The 23462-nt window shown below is 42.4% G+C and overlaps 2 protein-coding genes across 5 annotated transcripts; one reads left to right on the top strand and one right to left on the bottom strand.

Moving 5' to 3' along the window:
• The first annotated feature begins 337 nt into the window (after nt 1–337).
• On the top strand, nt 338–23302 carry wdfy1 (WD repeat and FYVE domain containing 1). 4 transcript variants are annotated; one of them, XM_084020029.1, is made up of 15 exons: nt 338–563; nt 2077–2144; nt 2280–2353; nt 2559–2613; nt 4081–4231; nt 4822–4934; nt 6942–7068; nt 7809–7914; nt 8557–8658; nt 8753–8883; nt 8992–9100; nt 20831–21009; nt 22110–22218; nt 22879–23016; nt 23091–23141. In XM_084020029.1, the coding sequence occupies exons 1-15, from the start codon at nt 427–429 to the stop codon at nt 23124–23126; spliced, it is 1635 nt and encodes a 544-aa protein (XP_083876155.1). In that variant the 5' UTR covers nt 338–426; the 3' UTR covers nt 23127–23141. The 4 variants fall into 4 exon arrangements, 3 of the variants coding, with proteins under 3 accessions (XP_083876155.1, XP_083876153.1, XP_083876154.1); XR_014597879.1 differs by lacking the exons at nt 20831–21009; nt 22110–22218; nt 22879–23016; nt 23091–23141 and adding exons at nt 9779–10142; nt 10183–11736 and having other exon boundaries at nt 339–563; XM_084020027.1 differs by lacking the exons at nt 20831–21009; nt 22110–22218; nt 22879–23016; nt 23091–23141 and adding an exon at nt 9779–11736 and having other exon boundaries at nt 339–563.
• dhrs12la (dehydrogenase/reductase 12-like a) lies at nt 11434–19227 on the bottom strand. The gene is made up of 10 exons (XM_084020035.1): nt 19077–19227; nt 17388–17521; nt 17001–17083; nt 16793–16888; nt 16625–16706; nt 16464–16525; nt 15770–15874; nt 15129–15219; nt 14852–14989; nt 11434–14158 (listed from the first exon to the last, which is right to left on the bottom strand). The coding sequence occupies exons 1-10, from the start codon at nt 19130–19132 to the stop codon at nt 14043–14045; spliced, it is 963 nt and encodes a 320-aa protein (XP_083876161.1). The 5' UTR covers nt 19133–19227; the 3' UTR covers nt 11434–14042.
• Nucleotides 23303–23462: the final 160 nt, after the last annotated feature.

Below are 23462 nucleotides of genomic sequence, written 5' to 3'. Positions count from 1 at the left end.
TTACAATTATAGAGCTTAATTTTAAATTCTGGCACTGACCAAATCTAGTTTTGGTCTCCAGTCATCTGACCGATAAGGATTGGATGGCCAATAGCAAGAGGAACCTATTCAACAACCCTGCTTAGGCAATAGTTTTGGTCATTATTTGAGAGTTAGGTCTAGAATTTGTACATGAGGGACCTCCCCTGCCCCGTGGCTGCATTTCGTTTACTTTGCCATTATGCCAGGGTCTTCCACAGGCATTTCGATGGGACTTGTGCGTTGTGGGTAGTAAAGCATCTTGTGAAACAGGATTCTCGCGCGCATGTCCCATTTTTACAGTCATTACGGTAATCCTGACAGCGGCTCCGGGTGTCAGCTGATCCTCCTCTACTGCGAGTGAGGAGGAAAAACAGCCGAAGGAAAACACTACTGGATACTTAAACCATGGCTGCGGAGATCCACTCGAGGCCCCAGACCGCCAGACCGGTTCTTTTGAACAAGATCGAGGGACACTCGGACGCTGTCAACGCGGCCGTGTTGATACCAAAAGAAGATGGAGTGATCACGGTCAGCGAGGACAGGTGAGTTTTTGGCAAGACGGTAGCCTAACCACAGTAGCTAGCGGGATCAGTCTATTTGCTGGTTGCACTCATAGTTTTTGGCGTACTGGACGTATATGGACAACAACAGAGGAGACCTGTGTATCCCTCTCGTGAAATGTTTACTTTAGGATGTCCCATTGGAACCGAGGTTAGCCGAGGAGGGTGTGCGGAGTCAAACCCACCAAGAGTCACTCCCATAACATATCCGCGACCAAACAACCAGCCGTTATAGTTGAACTGTAATATGCCAGTTGGTTCTCATCTATAATGCTGGGCTTTAATCACCAGTTTTGTACGTCGCGGTATTTTAACGCGTTGAGCCATATTGATTTAACCAGCTAGCTAGCTAGCTAGCTAGCGAGCTAACGTTCACAGCAAACATTACTTTCCCCAACTAGCGACTGCTGCCTTCAAGTGCTACTCGTAATAATGATAACGGTTTGAATGCTTTTATCTGGACCTTGTTTTAAACGTAATCATTCATTAAGACTGTTTGATTCAACGAAAACAATAGTAGGGTACCTTTTTAAGTGGTTCATTTATCTTTACAAGTTGCTTTATAATGACTGACATCTAAGCTGCCCATACCTAACCTGAACACATCTTGACTAATGGGAAATCCTTATGTTTTGGAGTTTTGATTTACAACATAAAGGCAAAACCCGAAGGCAGCAGCACAGGATATACTGTATTTTGACAGACTCTCTCTGACCCTTGGTCTCTGTCAAGATGTAACGGGTCCATCACTTTCACTGAGAGTGATACTGTGCCTGTCATTCTTTAAGTGTCACATCCTCATTTACAGATAACGGAACCTAGTATCTGTGAAGAAACGTGATGCAGTTTCCATCACTAATCTAACCCACTTGATGTGGAAAAGGGAAGTTGTGGGGCAACGATGCAGCTGTCTATAGCATTCACCTCTACAACGTTATCTCTACAACGTTATTCTCATATGGTTTTTAGGGTGTGCTCGCATGTGCACAACAACGCTTATTGAAAGAATAATGAATAAATAAGCATCAAAAGAAGCATGAACAACAACTAGAACAAAAGTAAAGCTGCAATGGTTCAGTATTGAATCATCAACGGTAATGATAAGAAAGTGTGTGTTCACCAGCGGAAATGATTTCAACACACTGTTTACAGGGGCCGTCCTCATTCCCCTGTTTGTGAACATAATCAAGCATTATGTCTAAATAGAATTAGCGTTTGTTTCCCAGACGAGGATTAAGGCCAGTCCCAGACGAGGGCTCTCTTCAGTGGATATTTCCATGAAGTACTTCTATTGAAAAGTGCCAAGTCTCACTTTTTCTTTTACATCAAGCATCTCCCATCTCACTGGGTAGGTCCGTACAAACGCTAAGTCAAAGATTAGAGATGCACTCAGAAGTTCTGTGGTCGACAGTGGAGCTTCAGGACTCAAACTAGACTAGTGAGGAGACATCGAAGAGGGCTGTGAATGTGACGTTTTTTTGACTGTTTCCTGCAGAACCATCCGAGTCTGGCTGAAAAGAGACAGCGGCCAGTACTGGCCAAGCATCTACCACACAGTCTCCTGTAAGTAAGAGCGAATTGCTTCAATGTGGGAAGGAATTATGGATCTTTTTTTAGTATTGCACTGAACACCCCTCTTCATCATGGCATGTATAGAAGGGCTTTTCCTACTCAAGGCGAATGTTCTTTCTCCTGCAGCTCCGTGCTCTTGCATGTCGTACCACCATGACAGCAGGCGTATCTTCATAGGCCAGGACAACGGAGCTGTTGTGGTGAGTGAAGCTGATTCCAACAAATGGCTTCATATTCTCGCTCCAGGCTTTTTCCTGTATGTTCAAACAGTTTAGCTTTTAAAAAAAAAAAAAAACCCAAACCTGCATATCTGGTTTAAATATTTCAATATTTGGACTCCTCCAAGCGCCTGTAGGGGCAGGAGGGTAGTTATTTGTTTTTAACATTTTTTCTGTTTGCTTCTAGGAGTTTCTCATCTCTGAAGATTTCAACAAGATGAGCCACGTCAAAACATATCCAGGTGAGAACGTGGGACGAGGACGCTAACGCAGAAGTGTGAGTCCGATTTAACGCCAATGTGATGGAAGCTGGACTGAAATCCAAACAGACTATATATATATATATCTCATTATTATGAAGTGGACATCGGCAGGCCTTTAGCCTCCCCAGTGAATGATCTGAACAAATGGCCGGCTGGCGTTGGAGGACACAACGCCACATGTCGCCACTGGAATGCTCCATCTGGCTTCTTCCACCAGTTGTAACCAGATCAAGCAGCAGAGCCCCAAACGGCACAAACATGATCAAGCAGAACAAGCGGCCGCTCCTATGCACTTCAATGGCAGGCGGAGCTTAACATCGCCATTTACCTTTTGGCAGCCGGTATTCATTTCATCTTAGGAGCTGCAGACAAGGGGATATTGATTTTTTTTCCTCTTCTTTTAAAGCAGCCCCATTGGCCACTGCTTTTCAAAAACGGCATACCCACAGTATGTTCAGTCTGGTTATGAATTGTTATGCCAGAGTAATGGAAATTATATTGGAAAGTGCTTTTCCTCTCTCACTCACACACTCACTCACAAAAATCCTTGCGCCGTGACATCCCTCGGACATCAGAAGAGAAGAGAAAACCACAGTAGTTAAATATATATAGTTGTTCACGTAAGAATGCTTCTTCAATGCTCGTCAGGTCATCCAGTTCCAGGAGCAAAGAGAGAAGGAGCACTGGAGTAGGAAAGAGGGCCGAGAAAGATCACTTAGCGAATCCACGGAGAGCCGTGGTTTGGTCATTAAGCAGGAAGGGCAAGAGGAGGAAATATGTTAAGAACGTCCTCGATACCTCAAAGTAGTACGGGTTAGAATAGAAAGTACACGCGTAGCATAAATATGTCTTCAGGGTTTATTTTGGCCTCAGCTCTATTAATGAATCTTCTCTCTTCTTCTTATCTTTATAAGAAGAACGAAATGAGCCATTCAGAGCTTTACTTATTAGTGATGCTTTGCATCACGATGAGCCATAATAAGTGGATGTATCTGATATAGCACTCCTCAGATACGTTTAATGCAGTCGTACAGTCTTTCCTGATAGCGTGTCATGTTATTTGTTACGCATGTGCAGCAGTGATTTCCCCTTTGAATCCTCTCTTTAGAGTGAAATCGATAGGATGCTGTAGTCGAGTTAAATATTCAGACCTAACATTGAGCGTTGAAGAGACGTTGAATACAGCAATAAAAGTGCGTGCCTTAGAGGGGGACTGTTTGAAGGGCTTCGTCTGTCTTAGTCTGGATTACGGCGACACCAAGCACAGCCTCTGGTGGGATCAGCACATGGAAAGGGCCAATTAGTCTTAGATGGAGCTCATCCATGACGGCTCTGCTGTAAAGCCCGAAGGAATAGACGGTGATCTTGTTTGATGTTCGTCCAACGTGACTTGCTTGTCTGTTGTAACACTTTGTGTGTGTGTGTGTGTGTGTGTGTGTGTTGCAGCCCACCAGAACCGGGTGTCAGACATGGTGTTCTCCCTGGAGAGTCAGTGGGTGGTGAGTACTGGCCACGACAAGAGCGTGAGCTGGATGTGCACCCAGAGTGGCAGCATGCTGGGGAGACACTACTTCACAGCCTGGGCCTCCTGCCTACAGTATCCTTCAGTCGCTCACCATGTGTCTACAGTAAAAACACGGACGCATTATAAGAGAATGGGCCCCTGCGCATGCACACACACAGAGAGATTTTTGGTCCTTTTTCATCTTTTGTAGTTGTTTTTCCTCTCTTTAGTTTTTTTTCTCTCTCTTTGTAATCATGTTGTGTCTCTTTGGTCATTTTTTGTCTTATTATAGTCGATTTTTCGTCCCTTTTGTGCATGTTTTGTGTCCCGTTTTGTCCCTCGCAGTCATTTTGCACCTCTTTTTGGTCCGTCTGCAAATGTGTGTTGTTGTTTTGCGTCTCTTTTTGGTCCTTTTGCACATATTTGTAGTTGTGTTGCGTCTCTTTGTGGTTGTTGTGCATCTCTATTTATTCAGTTTGTGCCTCTGGTGGTTTTGCACCTTGTTAAGGTCTCTGTGGTCGTATGTGTGTCTCTTTGTGACTCCCCAAGAAAAAATGTTAGCAGTTACTTCAAACAGAGGCTTTTGCCCAGGGGCCCCCTACCTGACCCTGGCCCATCTGTCCATGAACATATATATATATATATATACATATGTTGAGTTACAGCCCTGACTCTTTGCTCAGATACGATCACGAGACACAGCATGCCTTTGTCGGCGATTACTCGGGACAGATCACGCTGCTGAAGCTGGAGGAGCAGACGTACACCACCATCACTACGCTGAAGGGCCACGAAGGTAAGAAACTCTCCAGTGTTTGCACGATGGAAGCGTGATGAAAAACAGCTTTATGGGGTTGAGAAGAGCTGTTTTGGCAGGATGTGACACATACTTCTCCACAAGAAATCCAATCATTTGATCTGGATGACGATGGGGAAAGTTATCTCTCCTCCTGCTCTAGAAATCCCCATATCTGTTAGTTTGATTTGAGATCTGGCAACCGGGTTGTTTTCATGCTCATCAAGCAGCCCGGTGACTCATTTCAGCCGTTTAGACATCACTCTGCAAAATGGAGGAGGGCATCACTCAGACGGGATTTTTTATTCAAGAGCTTTGGTGTTTTCGTAGCCGTGCCAAGAAAATGGATCCCACAACAATGAGCCGCCAGGACACCGCACTGTGCGAGACAAACACGTCCCTGTGTTCTTCTTTTGGGCACTTATCACACATGAGCTTGTTGAGAACAGAGGGATGACTCATCTGACCCGATGACGAGCTGCACTTCTCAAAAAGCCTTTTTTTTTTTTCCCCCCACCACAGATCTATTGTTTACAGGTTGGTCGTGTTGGTGTGCCTTTTAACATTTAGGAAATATAAACGCTGTTGATCTGAAGATGCGCTTTCAAGAAAACACATATTGACTGGACATATAATAATCCATATTAATGGGTGTGGTGCCAGGGGTTTTTTTCTATAGAAAATGGCTTTCCTCCACCTCTGAGAATATTACCCGTGTCTGCTGTGGTTGGGCTTTTGGTTTTTACAGTAATTGCCAGATTCCCTTCTTAGTTTCCCTCTAGAGAAAAAATTAAACACGGCTTATATTAGCAACTACACCTAGTGTTTATTTTCCTACATTAGCTCTAAATAGTGTGATTTATGTGGCCACGAATGCACATCCAATAGTGTGGTCTGTTCATGTCTGATGAAGTTCCCAAGCAGGCTTTACAATGACAGGCTTCCATTGTATGGCGCTCTTTGTATGAACGTCTCACGTACAGTTCCTGCCGCCACCTGCCACAGGCTATTATTCATCATATGACTGGTCTAACTTTAAGAGCTTTGCTGTCTGTCCCAGAGCTCCTTTCCCCCTTTCTGAAGGCTGAAGGCTTAACTGGAAATGTGGGAACAATTCTAGTTGAAGTGAATCTGTGATTCAGCAAAATGAGAAATGTAGTTAAAGCGTTTGAAAGGCTGTGCCCTGTGCTGCACTTCTGGCTTCATAGGCAGAGAAGCACAGCGAGTGTTAAGCATATGTAATCTGCTCTACCCTCTGAAGAACGGGCAGATGGTCCGCGCCGCGTAGCTGATCAGCTGAATGCAACAATACGAGTTCCCTTGTTGAATGAAAGCCAAAAGGCTAAGAACAGAACATAAAACCTTGGCTAGAACAAAGCCATAAAAAAAAAAAAACTCCACGTTGGTAAGCCAGGATGTCGGGAACAACAAACACAGCTGCTTCCATTTTGCAAGTAAGATAACGGGCAAGAAGCAAACCAGCAGGTTTCTCAGTTATAAGCTGGCTTCTAGCAGCTTATACTAATAGACAGACATTCATTTTAGAATTGGGATTTTTTTGTTATTGCTGTGGTTAGACAGTGCAAAAATATTAGTGAAAATGAAAACCTCTCTCCCGAATCCAAAACTTCAAGACAATGCTATTTAGTAAGCTAAAACATGTGAGATATTTTAGTTTGAAACCAATAAAACGTGAATTGCATTCTGTTTCCAATGAAATAAAACTGTATTCAAACACTGGGTACTATGTTGGCATACATATCCCATAATGCAACACGGTGGTGTAACGGTAACGTCGTTAATTGATGTAATAACTCTTTATGAAGGGGTTTCTCCAGCTCCAGCTGTAATGAACTACAGGTTGAAGGCGTTTGGTCTGAGCTCCCTGTAGTTCTCCCAGCAGACACCGGGTGGAGCTAACGAGTCGGATGATAACGCTGTCCCCTCATCAGGCTCTAACAGGCATGTTTCTGTTTCTCTCTCTGCTCGTCCCTCCGAACCCTCCAGGCAGCATAGCGACCCTGTGGTGGGACCCTGTCCAGAGGCTGCTGTTCTCGGGGGCCTCCGACCACAGCGTCATCATGTGGGACATCGGCGGCCGCAAAGGACGGACGTTACTGTTGCAGGGGCACCAGTAAGTTTAGCAAAGCAATTAGCTTTACCTCCTCTGTGTTTGTCATGAAAACTAAATCAGGAGAGAAGGTGGTGTCAGGCACCGGTTCTGCCTTTATCTAATATACACATTTATACATATTTTTATTATATATTTATTTCACTAGCCATCAAAGCCCATGCACACTGGGGCGTGCAGGATTTGTCTCTCAGACACTCGTAAAGAGGAGAGATGTAGGTCTGACAGCTCCTACATCCTGTTTTGACCCAGTCTTTATTGTTTGTCACTTCTGTTTTTCTTTTTCTCCTCCATTTCACCGATGTATTAAAGTGTAATTTATAGACTTCCATATGTGGGATTTAACAGTATGACGGTTGGCATTCAGAGTATTACGTGTAGTTAAATAAGTCAGTAAAATAAGAGTAAGTGTCCACTTATTATTCATCTCTGTGTGTTTATTTTATTGGGTTTCACCTCTTGTTCATAGCTAGCATGTAGCGCCTTTTATCAAAGCTTCTTTTTTTTTGTTGCTGGACATGTTTGCCTATGAGCTTTCACAAGTGCTGACGACTGAATTAGACAATAAGCACGCAGACGAAATGCCAAGAAAACTTGTGATGAGATGCTCTGTGTCGAGCTGCAGAGCTGGATGCTGATTCTCTTATTATTAAAATGAATACTAATTCAATTATAAAATAAAATAATTATTAATGTTATTATTAAATTCTAATTATTACTTGTCTCCATTTTCATTCCCCCAGCGAGCGTGTTCAGGCGTTGCGTTACCTCCAGCTGACCAGGCAGTTGGTGTCGTGCTCAGCTGACGGAGGCATGGCAGTGTGGAACATGGACACACAGAGAGAAGAGGTTTGTGTAGATATTAATATTGACACACACATAAAGGGTGTACGAAAAGCCCTGAGAGGCTTTTTGGTTTGGTTTGGTTTGTTTGTGTTGTCGTGTTTGTTGTGGTAATATTCATTCCGGCCACAAGAGGCTGTAATGCACAATTACCCCATATTTGAAATAGGATTAAAAGCATTCATGTTTTCTTCCAGGTGAGTTTTAATATTGTGTGAGACATTATGGGGAAAAAAAGGAACTTTACCCCCCCCCCACTTTCACAGATGAAAAAACTTAAAAAATAATAAAAGAAATGTTCTCACTTTCCTCTCAGAGTTCCCATAAGGGTGTGATGATATAATTAGCTCAGACTTAATTTTTTTTTTAATTTTTTTTACTGTTTGGTATGAGTAGATATTGTATACACTATTGTTATTTTCAAATTTGACTATTTCTGGTTTTAATTTTTATTTCTAGTTTCATTCATGACTTAATGTCATACAGACAGCGCTCTCTACTCTGTCTCTATATGCTCTATATCTATACTCCTATCTAGCATCTGTCATGTTAAATGGGAATACATGTGTAATGGTCAACAGAATGTGTAGTATTTCAGCACAAAGTCCTAGATTAATATTAGCCTTTCAACTGCATGTGTATCTGCAGGCTCCCCAGTGGTTAGACAGCGACTCATGTCAGAAATGTGAGCAGCCGTTCTTCTGGAACATCAAGCAGATGTGGGACACTAAGACCATGGGCCTCAGACAGGTAGGAGAGTCTGACCAGTGTCTTTAGTGGTCATGCCTTCAGCCCGTCAGTCATGCTGATATATGGCTGTTTTTCCTTCTTCTTTTTTTTGCAGCACCACTGCAGGAAGTGCGGCAATGCTGTCTGTGGCAAATGTAGTTCTAAACGCACCACTTTCCCGCTCATGGGCTTCGAGTTCCCCGTGCGGGTGTGCGATGCCTGCTTTGATACCATCAAAGAAGAAGAGTGAGTTCGAGGAGTTCTCCAAATGTTGTCATCATTGTTCACATTCTATCACCCGTTTTCAGAGTGCTGAGGGCGACTCTGATTAAACGCTCTCTTTGTGTTGCGCAGTCGAACCCCGTTGGCCACGTTCCACGAGGGGAAACACAACATTGCCCACATGGACATGGACCCATCCAGAGGCCTGATGGTCACTTGTGGAAGCGACCGCATTGTTAAGGTCAACAACAGTTCTTTTATTGCAGATGATTCATGCATGTGTTCGGTCTCTGTCCAAACAAAACTAATCAAATTATATATTTCAAGCTGTTATATCAGATTTATGCCTGCTTGAGCAGTTTTTCTCTCATGATAGAATATTTAATCTAATCTAATTTAATTATAAATGTAATTTCTATTTATTTCAGACATAAACTGAAGAAGCCTGAGCTCATTTGTAAATAATATCCAAATTTGTTCATAATATTAATAATCCACAATTAATTTATGGAGTCAACACTGTAAATATTTCAGAATAAAAGCCTTGTGTTAATAAATGAAAGGATTTTTTTCACCAAAACAAAAAGCAAGAGGCTGAGCCATGCACCCACTAGACACCAGAGGGTTGTTGAGTCGAGTATGTTAGTCTAGTCTGCCCGACTAGAAAAAGGAAACTTTTTTCCATGGGTTCAAACATGTTTGGCAAACCTTCTTTCCTTCTCTGCTGTTTTTAATCACGTAGTCATGTTTTCATTCCTTTATCTCTCCTTTTCTATTAATTTCTGTAAATGATCAGTAGAAAGTCTAAAGAAGGTACTGAAGCCAAAACAGTAATAATCTCAGTAATAATGCAGAATCCTTAATTGCAGCCTTGCACCAGGCCTCTTATCGTCTGTCTATTGGCTGTTTGTCTCCACAGATCTGGGATGTGACGCAGGTGGTTGGCTGTAGCTTAGCAACAGGCTTTTCTTCACGCTGATTGGCCCAGCCCACTCTTCCAGTGTCATGGAAACCCCTCTGTACAGTGTCTCTCCCCATCACTCCTGGGATCTTCAGCTACAGCCAGGCCTGCGCTTGGAGAATCAGCGTGTGTGTGTTTTGTATGTGTGTGTGTGTGCGTGTGTGTGTCGACAGTGTATCCCTCCACATTCCTTCTGCTTCTCAAACATTTAATTACACTAACTGTCAGTCCTACATCAACGTGTGACTAATCATTTGACGTTTTGCTCTGATCCGAAACAGAACCCGAAGCACAATTTGTGTGTGTGTGTGTGTGTGTGTGTGTGTGCGCGCGCATCGTAACGACTGCTCCTATGAGAGGAGAAGTATTGATATAAGTGTTTACATTATATTAATATTTCCAAATGCTTCCTTTGGACAAAAGTCACTTTTTTTATTGCTGTAAAGTTAGGTTTCACTAAAACACCGACCTGGCAATCCTGTTCAAACATACATGTAAACATACATGAGCTTGCTTATTACTGTGGCCCACTAACTGCATATTACTCAGTCGCTGTCACAATGTAACATGTAAAAAAAAAACGAAAACACAATCCCTAACCATGTGTATATAGTCCTGCATCATGTGTAAAGTGGATAGTTGCTTGAAATGACTCACTAATCAGAGTGGTCAGTCTTCCCCCCCTCTCTTTTTCCTTCCCCCCCTTCTTTCACTAGTTGGCCTTAAATCACTCTCAGGAGGTTTTACATCAGTAGGTTGTCACTGGACAGGGTCTCTTCATGTCGGTCGTCACCATTATTAATGTGTAATCACTCGAGCGTAGAAGGCAGATTAATAGAACAGCTTCTTCCATTGATGCACTCCGAGATGCTTCCTCGAAATGTGATGGGCTTGTCGGATGTTTGCCCGACGTCACTGAGGCGTGGGAAATGAGCAAATGCAAACACTCCAGGTGTACCAGTCAGATTACTAATCAATATTTGATTAGTGCCATCAACATAATTGTAAGTCTCCAACGTAATTTTCCCGGTAGAGTGCAGAACTCCGCCAGCCGTGTCGCCACAACCACCAGAGGTCCTCGAGCATGCAGCCATAGCTGGCCTCTGGGAAAACATGCAGTTTGCAAGCAGCAGAATGCGAGGTTAGCCGTGGACAGACACGGACGTTCACACTCACGCACACGCGATCTCTTCTGGTGGAGATAACAATAGCACATCGTCGCCACCTCCTCGATACGTATCGCTCCCGTTCTAAAAGTTCAAACGCGGAGGTACAGCGGATAACCATGTAGCACTAATGGTGTACAATTCTAATGCCTCACAAGAATGACTTTTCCTTTCTTTTTGGTGCCACAAAATTGGGTTCCCTCCTTCCAGAAAGGCACTGAGGTATAAGTACTCTACACTACATGTACTATTACTGCTGAATCATCAGCCAATCGGCCTGATCCAGGCTGCCCGTGTTCCTTCCAAAGCCTTAAAGAGAGGATGCACCAACAAAGCCTTTCTTTAGTGGTTTCATGACTGTTCACTCACCTCTTTCTAAAGCTTCGCGTCTCTCGTTTGCATTTAATTTCTTTTCTTTTTTTATGTTGCAAATTCTGTGTGTTAAGGATGTCTCACAACGCTCTCACCATTGCACTGAATTGAAAAAACTCCGTGGTCTTTTTTTGTCTTTTTTCAATTTTTGTAAGTTCCGATTTGGGGGCGGGGTCACAGCTGGATTCCACGTAGCTTCCTTGTAAATAACGGCTAGTACCTTCCGATAGACTAACGCTTGCCTTATTGTAAGTGGGGAAAAATAATAGCATCATAATGTTGGGATTCCTGATTTGAAAATGTAGTCACATTCCAGGTTTTTGATCATGTAGTGTATATTTATATTTGTAGTAAAATATTTATCTATTATCACTGTAAGTGGTTGTTTACTTTTTTTTTTGGTGCCCATCAAGTAGAACTAATGTTGAGATGGACTGCAGTGTCGGATAATGCAGTTTCACATCCTAACAATGAATTAATCAATATTGCTTCATATTATCAAGACCTTTCCTCGTGATGTTTAGATGTCACACAATAATACTTGGGGTTGGACTGAAAGCAGGTGCTTATTTAATAGTGCAGTAGCCAATATTTTGCACAAAAGTTAATCATTTTAAAATTTGAGCATTTCTGACACGTCTGTATTCTGGAAGCTCTTCGATAAAACATGCCTTAAATTGTTCTTCGTAAAGGCCTTTACAAACCGGCATACAACACGGAAACGCTAAATGCAAATATCGTATAGGGCTATTATTATGAAAATGGAAGGTTGAGAGGTGTAATAAAGTGAGCATAAAGAGCATACAACTTTACAGAGCATAAATATACAACTTGATGGGTTGATGTCTTTATTTGCGGTGTGAAAGCTCAGAAACATCAACCTTGTTCGGGAAAAACAAATGAGGCTTATTTGCCCTTTAACTTTAATATTCTAAGTATTCATGATGAAAATTGTAATAATTATAAAGTTGGGTAATAATTCTTTGTGGGTTTATCACTGAAACCGACACATTTCACATTATAAAATGTAGTTATTACAGCCATTTGTAATATAAAAATAATGATTTGTGCAGCTTTGAGGACTTTAATAAAAAGCAACATTTTCGTGACCCCCTTAGTCCATTTTTAATGTGGATTAGAAGACTCTGAATGTAGTCCTATTAGAAATGGCTCTATAATAGAAATCAAGCAGCTCATAATAAACAATATTGGCTAACTGATGTCAGTCAAACCCCAATTAGAGTCATTGTCACAAAGCACCATGTGGGATCTACAGGTTATTGATGATGCTACCGAACAATCAGGAGTCCGAGCTCTGCTCTCCCTTTTCACTCAACGGGACGTGCTCCTGTTTTTTTTTTTTTGTTTTTTTTTTTTTTTAAATCATGTCCTTTGGTGATACCAGGCTTTCTGGAGGCTTACCTGCACACAGCAGATGGACAAGATGTTAAAGGTATGATGGATGGCAGGGTTAGCCGATTACATAAACAGCAGAATATGAAACAGATTTTTACCACTGCCGGCCAGACGCAGGCAGGAAGGAAAGAATGGATTTTCTCATGTTGTAAATGGTTTATTTACGATTTTCTTTCACCAGAGCTGTTAAAAGGAGTCATTTTGTTTTCAAACGCTTGAATTGGAAAGCCTTCGTGTTGATGAGAGGCCGTCAACACTTTAAAGAGGACCCATTTTCACCACAGTTCCATAATCTCAAACCCTGTATATTGACATTTTCCATGTGGTTGGACTTCAGATGCTTGGAAAGGCGCTGTTGTTAATGTTTCTCTCAAAAAATAATTGTATTTTTTAAATACTTTTGTTGACAACACAGTCCTGAGGTACGTCTCTCTGGGCCCTCAAATCGGAGTCGAGAGAGAAAAGAACCGATGCTTAATAAAGATATTCTGATATGTTAATTTGACTGTTGTCTTTTCTCCAAACTTTGTAATTGATTTTAAACAATGAGACACAAAAGACTCAGTCATTTGTTTTATTCAATACAAGATAAACAGTCAGTAAAAGGCCTTTTTTTTTAAAAGGTGCTCTACAGATATTATGAATACATGGTTTTATTGCATTTTGCAACATGGTGTGTTAAATAGACGCAGCTCAACCTGCACAATACAGAAGATGCACTACAACACGGCAAAAAAACGCACAGTACTTCCACGGATATTAAATACACATCACGTTGCACGTTTGCAACTCATCGGGACACGAGCGGTTGAAACCCATAGCCGGTGTTGTGGATTAATTATACCATGTGTGAGTGACTTCGGTCACATCAGATTCCCATCTGATTGACAACTTTCATAAAGTCACGTTAACAGACTGGGGTTGTTTGTGTGGATGGGGTTTATGAAGGTGCTCATCAAACACTTTTTTTTTTTTACAATTACACGTTTAGTCCTTACAAAGTTAAATGTGAAAATGCGTCATCGTATACTTATAGAGCACTACAGATGTCGCTCATCCCTCCGTTATAGGTGAGTTGAAGCATGCGTTGTGAGGCCGGGTTTTCTCATCTTCATATTTGTCCCATTTTAAGACTCATTCTGGATTTCTATTCCCTCTCTTGCAGCGTGTTACATCGTCAGACGGGCGAAAGATTGAGCCCAGCCTCGAGTCAGTGTGAACGGTAGGTGTTAGTGACGGTGACGCTCTGGAAACCACTTCCCGCTGTCTCAGTGTGGCTGAAAGGTCTTGGCCAAGTCCTCCAGCAGAGACATTAACTTCTGCTCCTCCAGGGGAGAGCTGCGGGTCCAGGCCAGCGGCAGGTGGGTGGAAGCCATCTTCCGGTCTGCACACAAACAAAAGGGTGTAAACGTACCAGGACTATCTATGAGACCTGAATCCCTGGTCTGCTGCTCACATCGGAGTACAGACTCCTAACAAACACCAGGATTCCAGCAGGGTTCCTTTTATTACCACACAGAATGCAATTGAATACTTGTTTCACGAGAATGAATACCATATTATGGATAACCAGGAGAAAAGGCCCAGAAGTATTACTTCCCAGAAGTTCATAACTATAATTTCTCACAACATAAAAAATTAAATTGATGTGACCTTGACATGGATAAGAAGCATAAAATGGATGGTTCAACCAAGGAAAAATCATTACTTTATTCCGTGTGTGTGTGTGTGTGTGTGTGTGTGTGTGTGTGTGTGTGTGTGTGTGTGTGTGTGTGTGTGTCCTCATTGACGCACTGTACTCTGGTAGTATCTGGCACCAAAACATTCCACTCCAGCTGCAATGGACAAAGGCCAAACCCTCATACACACACACACACACACACAGACACACACGCACACAGACACACACCATGCTGACAGACAAACACACAATTCAGCCAATAGTCTTTGCTTCTCTTCCTCATCTCTCATCTCAATGTACTAAAATACTAATGTACTACAATTATCTTTTTGTCTCTTCTGTCAAATCATTTTTTTTTTAAATACGCAAAAGGACACGTTTTTTTTAGCCACGTACCCTGGTAGAAATGCCCGCTGGGGTTTTTGATTGCAGTCTCACAGACAGCCAGCCAGACCACGGTGTCGGCCCCCTGCTCCGGGGCCCGCAGACTGTCCTTCATAGAGCGATGGAAGTCTGGCATGGCATTGGCCACAGCTGGGACAGAGACGGGCAGGAACGTATTAGTTTAGCAATTTTTTTTATTTTTAAATACAGAAGGATTTAAAGTTGAATGTGTCTAAAAAAAGGTGGATGTTAATTCTTCATGTGATGTGTGTGAGGGGGTTACCGCTACCTGGAGTGTCAACCCAGCCGGGATGCATGACGGAGAAGTGGATATTAGAGTGAGCCTTCGCCAGCTGTTCTGTCATCACCACCTGCTGCCTCTGGAGCACACACACACACACACACACACACACATATCACACACACACACACACACACACACACACACACACACACACACACACACACACACACACACACACACACACACACACACAGATTTAAGTCAAGTGTCTTTTCCATGAATCACAGTCTGCCGTGGCCTCATATAAAACTCTTGCTGATGTCTGGTATGTAAACTGCTGTATCTTTAAATTTGGCCATTTCCCTCTAGCAGGATAACAAATTTACAACCATTGAACCAAGGTTCGTTTAAGTATGAATGAACTCCACAATCAGTATAAAATCAAACATCCTGTACCATTTTTATCAACACAACATATATTACACAAGATATAGGCCCACATCAGTTGCCAATATCTACCTTATATTTTGTTAATGTAGCATACAGTTAACTATAGAGTTATGACACTAGTCCAGCCTTTCTATCATACATCCTGACATGAAAATACATTTCTGCCTCCTGACAAACACTGAAGGACAGTGAGGCCTGAAAGTCCATCAGTTGTGGACTGTGGTGAGTGTTCTTACTTTGTGCTGGGCGTAGACCATGGTGCCGTCATAGCGGCCCCTGTCAGACTGCAGGTTTCCTGTCCGGAGCTTCTGCACCAGCATTCCCCCTGATGACACCGTGATCTGAACATGGACGAAGGAAGCCATAGGTGAGCGGCAGAAGATATATGACAGGATTTAAAACAAATGTAATATAGTGTAATATAGTGTTGGAATGTAACTAAGTACATTTAAATGTTATATTTAAAGTCATAATCCTGCAAATATTCATTTAAATAAATGTCTGTTATCGTCGAGTAAGGAAACACCAGGCAGCAACCTCCGGGTCTGAAAAGTGAAGCAAATGCTTTGAACTTGCATTCTTTCTAATGGCCATCAGGGTGCGACTCCTGTGGTTGCAAAAAGAAGTCTGATTGTTTTGAAGTCTATGAGAAAATGACCCTATTTCTCCCTTTAGTTAATACCTCAGTAAACAATTGATGCAACCAGCAATCGACCATTAATTAGGGAACTCAAACCCGTTAAATGTTCACTGAGGTGATGGATTATGATGACCAACAAAGCAATATTTCAAGTTTATGACCTGTTCATAAAAGTTCTGAAAATAACAGGCTTCCATAATGTCTGTGAGGTAAGACGAACCTGCGGTGGAGCTGTTAGTAGGAGATGCTGACGGTGGCAAACCAACACAGGCTGTGTCTCTCAGACTCACCACTCTGGGATCTGTGCTCTTCTCCAGCAGGGGGACGAGACTCTTGGTGAGAATGTAAACTCCTAGTAGACAATAAGAAATAGAAATATATATAAAGACATCAGAACTATTGCCTCTTCTCCTCTTGCAAACTTTTCCTTCACACCTGACCTCTGACTCACCAAGGACGTTGGTGGCGAAGCTCTTCTCAAGCCCCTCGGTGTTAACGTCCCTCTGACTCATGATGGAGCCTGCGTTATTGATCTGCATAGATTACAACACATGAGAAAAGAAACAGAGCTAAAGTGTACACTGACAAGAGTCAACAGGAAAAACATAGCGTCACCCACCAGCACATTGAGGGCCTTGTACTTTCTCTTAAAGGCTTCGGCAAACTCCCAGACCTTCTTGGTCTCAGACAGGTCCAGGATGTGGACGTACACCTCCTGTAAAGACACCGACCATTTAGAATAATGAATAATGTCACGTCCTTGGAACCAGACAATTTGAAGGTTGTCTGTGCTTTCATAAAATGTTGAGTAGTGAGTCATGCCGTACTTTATTTCCCGTCTCCTTGACGATATCAGCCCGGGCCTCCTCGGCCTTGTCCTTGTTCCTGCACACCATGTGGATCGTTCCTCCTGGGGCAAAGATTGAATTAACGCTGCTCTTTTTCCAGCTGAGGGAAACGGTAATCTGAACACATTTATTTTTATTCAAGGAATATGTGTAAGGGCTGACCTGGATCCACCGAGTCTTTCTACTTTATGTGTGTTAGTAGTTGCTGCTCAGTCATGAAGTTGTTTTAATAGTGTGTATTAAGTGTCTTGTGCTTTCTGAAGGGTTTCCTGTGGTGGGACCCAATGGGTGAACTGTGGCTTCAATGACTCCCCCGATAATGTTAGTCTTAAAGATACTTTTTTTTACAATGCGTTAGTGAAGCACCTTTCTTAGCGATGGCCATGGCAGTAGCTTTCCCGATCCCACTGTTGGCTCCTGTAATCATGAAGGCACGTCCAGCCACGGACACCTCCAGGTCCTTCTCATCAAATGTCTTAGAGGCCGACAGGAAGGCACTCCTGCAGGACATGAACATTTACCCAATCACAACCAAGTTCAGTGTAGAGCAACAGCAGCGCTATAGAGGCAGGTCTGAGAGTGAAAATGTGTGTGTGTCTGTGTGTGTGGGGGGGGGGGGGCAGAAAGGGTCAGTGTTTGAGGTCAGCCAGTTGACTGTGCGTCTCTTCACAGCTTTACTGTACAGATACAATGAAGATGCGAGTGTGCCTGGCATCATCTCTGATGAGAAGGCGTTTGGGGTGAGACTACCGATTGGTGACAGCAGGATCGGTGTGCGTGTGTGTGTGTGTGTGTGTGTGTGTGTGTGTGTGTGGCACCGAGGGCTTCAATTACCCCCATTGTCCTGGATGCCATTGTTGAGGGCGGCTGAAATGGGGGATGAAGGGGATGGGGGGGTAATACTGAGACTAAATGCCCGCTCTGTTCGTCGGTGTCATGCCGAGAGCTATTAGTGTAGGGTCAGAGCGGGTTGCTGGGCAGCTCTCTGCAGAAGTGATAACACAGAACAAAGGGGAGACGGGAAACAATCACAAAAGCACCTCTTCAGGCAATTCGCCGTTGCTGTATACTGATGAGGAAAGGCGCCTTCGGGGCTGCAATACATCAGATAGGACGGATCAAGTGTTTAGAGCCTTGTTGGGGTTGAACAACCGACTTATGGTCATAAATGGCTCCCGCTGAGTCACTGTAAAACTTCACTTAATACGTAAATCAATGATTCAAAGATGCAGTAATAGTGACAATCAAAAGGTCGGTGAACTGGAACCTCCAGTCGCTGACTAACTACCGGTAGAAACATTAAGTAGTCTTATCCCTTTCAAAGATCTAGCCCTCATATGACCTCTTTGACCTCATATAACCTAAACACATCAGTTTGATATTCATATTAAGGCTGAAACTATTGATTCTTTTTTGTCATTGACTAATCTGATGATTGCTTTCTCAGTTACTTGTTTATCAATCGGTCTATTAAATGTCAGAACGTTGTGAAAACGGCCATCGCAACTTCGTCAGGTCAACAGTCCAAAACCCCAAGATGTTAAATTTACAGTGATTATATATATATATATATATATATATATATATATATATATACACAAAAATAGATCAATCATTTATGTGTCAATTAACTAATAGACTAATCGTTTCATGATGTTTTCTGTTCATCAGTAAGATTTGTATCATCATAAAATAAGTCTTCTAATGAAGAGGAGTTGAGGTTCCCCTGATACTCTATTTTAGATGAGGAGTCCATCGTGTAGACTGCTTGTGTATTTGAGTGAAACCCCTCTAATCTATCCAAACTGTGCCTGTAAAGGTTCAACATGATAAAACTCAACTCCAAGTGCCCTGTGATGTTTACATTAGAAGCAGAAAAACAATAAAAAGATCATGAGGCAAAGAGCAGAATTTATTTCAAGCCACTAATATGAGCAGTCACCGTTCAGTGTTAATAAATATTCAATCTTTACATTTTCTTCCACGTTAACTTTCTGAAATGATACAGCAGCGACGTCTGAGCAGCGAGCAGGGCAGATGAAGGTAAAGTCTTACCTGGTGAACTCGGTCATCCCCTTCAGGAACCAGGCGGAGTTGCGGTACAGAGACATGGCGTTGCTCCGGCAGCCTCTCCCTGCGCGCAGCTCTCTCCGGCGCTTTTACGCGGGGCCGAAACCACGTGTGGATCCACTGGATTTGCATCAGCGCGCGACAACTCCAGCGGCCACCCAGCGACAGGAAGTCCATCTGTCTGTTAGAACACCGGTATGTGGCCTTTCCTTTAGTTGTTTGTTTGGCGACTCAAACTGCATTTATAAAACAATCAGACACAACAGGATGGATTACAATGGTAAAAACATCAAACATACACCGAGCATTAGGGAATATTAAATATAGAATGATCATGTTGTCCTCTCATGATTTTTACTTTGTAACTCAAATTTGGGATTTTTACCTCATCATTTGACTTTATTGTCGCAAAAGATACAATGAAAACTCAATTTGCACACATTACATGCGATGGGACACATATCGCAGAAATGTGCAGCCTGTGTATCAATAGAGACAAAAAGAACATGTTCCTTCACTGCAGCCTGAGCAGCGTATTAAACCCACATCTCCGCGCTCTTTGCACTACAGTGATTCACCTGCTCCTCGGCATCCAATCAGCAGCTGGAGCGCAACGGGGCGTGGCTCTGACTGGAGAAGGTGTGCAGTCTGACCGCACTGATTTGTGGGAAGAGCGACAATGTAGCCAATTCTAAAGGCACGAGGAGAGGAATCTAGTGTTTTGAGATCATTTTTTTTATGTCAGAAGGATTTGAATTTGGGTCACTTCTATTCACTGCTGTGACAAAATGGTGAGTATCCAAGTTTGTTGCTGTTCTTTCTACCGGGTAGCAATCATATTTAACCTACTACACTGCAATAAACACCTGAGGTAGATGTGTCCTCTGGTTACTCTTGTTAGAAAAAGTAAAGACACGTTCTTCTTTATTACCACATATTAGTTTGGTTCCAAGGCTGCTTCCTTGATCAAAGGTCATTACATTGATGCTGTAGTGGCGCCATTCTGTTCAAGATCCTGATAAAAAAATAGCAGCAGAATGACTTGTCAAATGTATCAAACTTCAATACAACGTAAGCTCAAAGCGAATGGATGCAAATGTCCAAATACTGATTTCGTTTGCAGACGTTTAAATGTGTTTTTTTTAATGATTCAAACAGTAGGATTAATCCTCAATTCCCGATAAAACCATCATGTAGCTTTTGCGTAACTCAAATCATTCTTCATCTCTGTCCAGCAGACACTGTTACTCACATGTTCTGGAGTATGCTATTGCAGAAAAGAAGTGCTGCTGTGCCTCGGGGCAAAGAACACTCATTAGTTGCTCTTGCACAACACACACATTGCATTTACTGTTATTGCACTCGGAGGTGTTTTAGAGAGGGTGACACTTCTTTCTTCACATTTTCCAGTTGTGAAATCGAAATTGCTGTTTGAGTGCACTCACGGATGGTTTTGCTTCAGCTGCAATCAACTCTATGGGAGTTTAATTATTGTGTGTGTGTGTGTGTGTGTGTGTGTGTGTGTGTGTGTGTGTGTGTGTGTGTGTGTGTGTGTGTGTGTGTGTGTGTGTTGCTTCATTGTATGACTGTGTTTGGTTTCTTCTGTTGACAAGCTCACATTTTATTTATGCCTAAACCCTCTCAACACAATATGTTCCATCTGTTTGGGCATTTTATTCTGAACACAAGAAGAGACAAATGCCGGTGTTTTCTGCTGCCTCTGCCCGTCTCCGCTCCAGATGAGCTTCCTGTTGCTGTTCAGCCGGCAGGGGAAGCTGCGACTGCAGAAATGGTTCACGCCAGTAACAGACCGGGAGAAGAAGAAGGTGATCCGCGACATGATGATGTTAGTGTTGGCCCGTCCGACACGATCCTGCAACTTCCTCCAATGGAGGGACCTCAAGATCGTTTACAAGAGGTGCTTACATGAGATACAGCTGATTTATGATTTCTGTTATCATGATAGAAGCTTTTCCGCCCGCGATTTGCCATCAGCAGGCTTTTCCTGGCAGGTAAGTATTGAGCACAAACCACCTTTGACTGGGTTTGTGCTTAATGATTAACTTGACAGTGTCCTCTTTGCTATTGCATCAAAATGCACACAGGCACACCCATGCTCGAGTCCTGCATGGTGTAAAAGTCTATAGTTAAACACACAGTGCGTGACCTGGATCATCCTTACCCTCTCGTAGTTTTTCATTACCTTCACTCAGAATAACAACCTTGTCATAAAAGTAGAGTTTGTGGGAGTGGACAAAATAATCTGTTCTATATGATGTGTTCTAGTGCACCAATAAATCAAAATAAAACAAATGACCTTTAGCTTTTGAAATGGCATTTTTTTATTGATTTGTTTGCACAGTGTTTCTGTACAGACACTAGTAGTATAAGAATAAAAGTAGTATCAGTGGGTGTCAAGCAGGGCCCCAGCAGCAGGTACAACCAAAGTCAAAAGACAAAAACTCCAGGGAAGAACTCAAGTTAGTAACAATGATAGAGATGGAGAGGAGGAGAGAGTTATCAGAGGAAGCCCTGAGGCCTAAATCATTATAACTAGGGGCTGGTCCAAGCCAGGTCTGAGCCAGCCCTAACTATAAGTGTTACCTGCCACCTGGACTGAAATTGGTAGTTGGTTCCACAGGAGCGGAGCTTGATAGCTGAAGGCTCCCATTCTGTTTTTGGAGACTCTAGGAAATACAAGGAACTCGGCCTTCTGGGAGCGCAGTGATCTTGTAGGGTCATAGGGTATTAAGAGCTCTTTAAGATATGATGATACCTGATCATTAAGGGTTTGCAGGGGAGGAGGAGGATTTTCAATTCTTAATTCAGGGCAGAGAAACTAATACAGGAGTAATGTGATCTCGAACTTGTCAGGACATGACCGGCAGCATTTTGGATCAACGAGAGAGTCTTAGAGCATCATGCTAATAAGGAGTTTCAATAATCTGGTCTAGAAGTAAAACATGCATGGACCAATTCATCATTCATTCATCTGACCGTCATTGTCTTTGAATGCAGGTATGCCAGCCTGTATTTCTGCACTGGACTGGAGACCCGGGATAATGAGCTGTTGGCACTTGAAGTGCTACACAGATATGTCGAGCTGTTGGATAAATACTTCGGCAATGTAAGAAAGTCAAGCTTCAAACCAAGCATTCATGAAATAACTACATGGTTTTGTATACTCCTGTTTTGAATCAACTGACTATGTTCTCATTTAATTAAGAACTTTTGTGCAAATTCAGTGAAATGTGGGTTAGTATATACTTGTTATTACTTTAGAGGAGGTAATTGTGTATCATGATATGATTCCATTAAAAGTCCAGTTCATCCCAAAGGTGTTGAAAGGGGTTGAGGTCAGGGTTCAGATTCGTGTACAATAAGGTACAAGAACTACAGCGACTCCTGTACTGTGCTACACTGCAGGAGTTCAGCAAAATGCCTTTTCCTTCCCCCTCCACTCCGACCCCCCCTGGTGTCCAGAAGGTGCATCTGCTCCACAACCACTTGACGTGGCATCCTGCTTATCTCATTAATAAAAGCTCAGAGTGGAAAGAGAAGATGGAAAAGTGAAAAGATATGAAAAAGAGGCCGTTTATAATTATCTTGTAGAACTTGTCTGTTTTGATCTCTTTTCTTTCTTCTTTTTGCCATTTCTATGTTATTTACAATAATACAGCAGAAGAAGCTGTCTATCATCTCCTCTCATGGGTGAAATCAGCTTTCGTAGTGTACACGTATGTGTAAGTCATATCTAGTCTAATAAATGGTATGCATCCTGTTTCAGGTGTGTGAGTTGGACATCATTTTCAACTTTGAGAAGGCTTACTTCATCCTAGATGAATTCTTGATGGGAGGAGAAGTTCTAGAGACGTCCAAAGTAGCTGTGGCCGTGTCGATAGAGGAGGCTGACACACTCCAAGAGGTACTTCAAGGTTTAACAGACTGTTAGCCATAGTTATTTTCTAATTACTCATGAATTCTCTGCTCTCATCACAGACAATGGAGGAGTACATGAGCAAACCTGCCTACTGAGCCCCGGCAAGATGACTCACGTTTCAAGACTTGAAGCAAAAGGTTTATTACTCCTCATCATCGTTATTTAGTGACTCATAATGACTCATTTGGCATAATGCTGTGGTCATAGAATAACCACAATCAAAACAATGATGTTTCTACTTAGCTTTGAATAATGGCTCTGAGTGCCTTTTAAGCCTCATTTTTATTTACCAATCTCAGGGTTTTATGGCAGGAGATGAAGTCTTTTCTCATGTTTGAATATGATATATTATTATTATTATTATTATTATTATTATGTAGTAAGTATAGAGAAGTTAAACTCATGCATTGTGTGATGGCGAGTAAATGGAG

This window comes from Eutrigla gurnardus (genome assembly GCF_963514095.1).
Source record: "Eutrigla gurnardus genome assembly, chromosome: 10".
NCBI lineage: Eukaryota > Metazoa > Chordata > Actinopteri > Perciformes > Triglidae > Eutrigla > Eutrigla gurnardus.
Note: the sequence above shows the minus strand (reverse complement) of the source record. Positions and strands in the feature narration are given on the sequence as shown.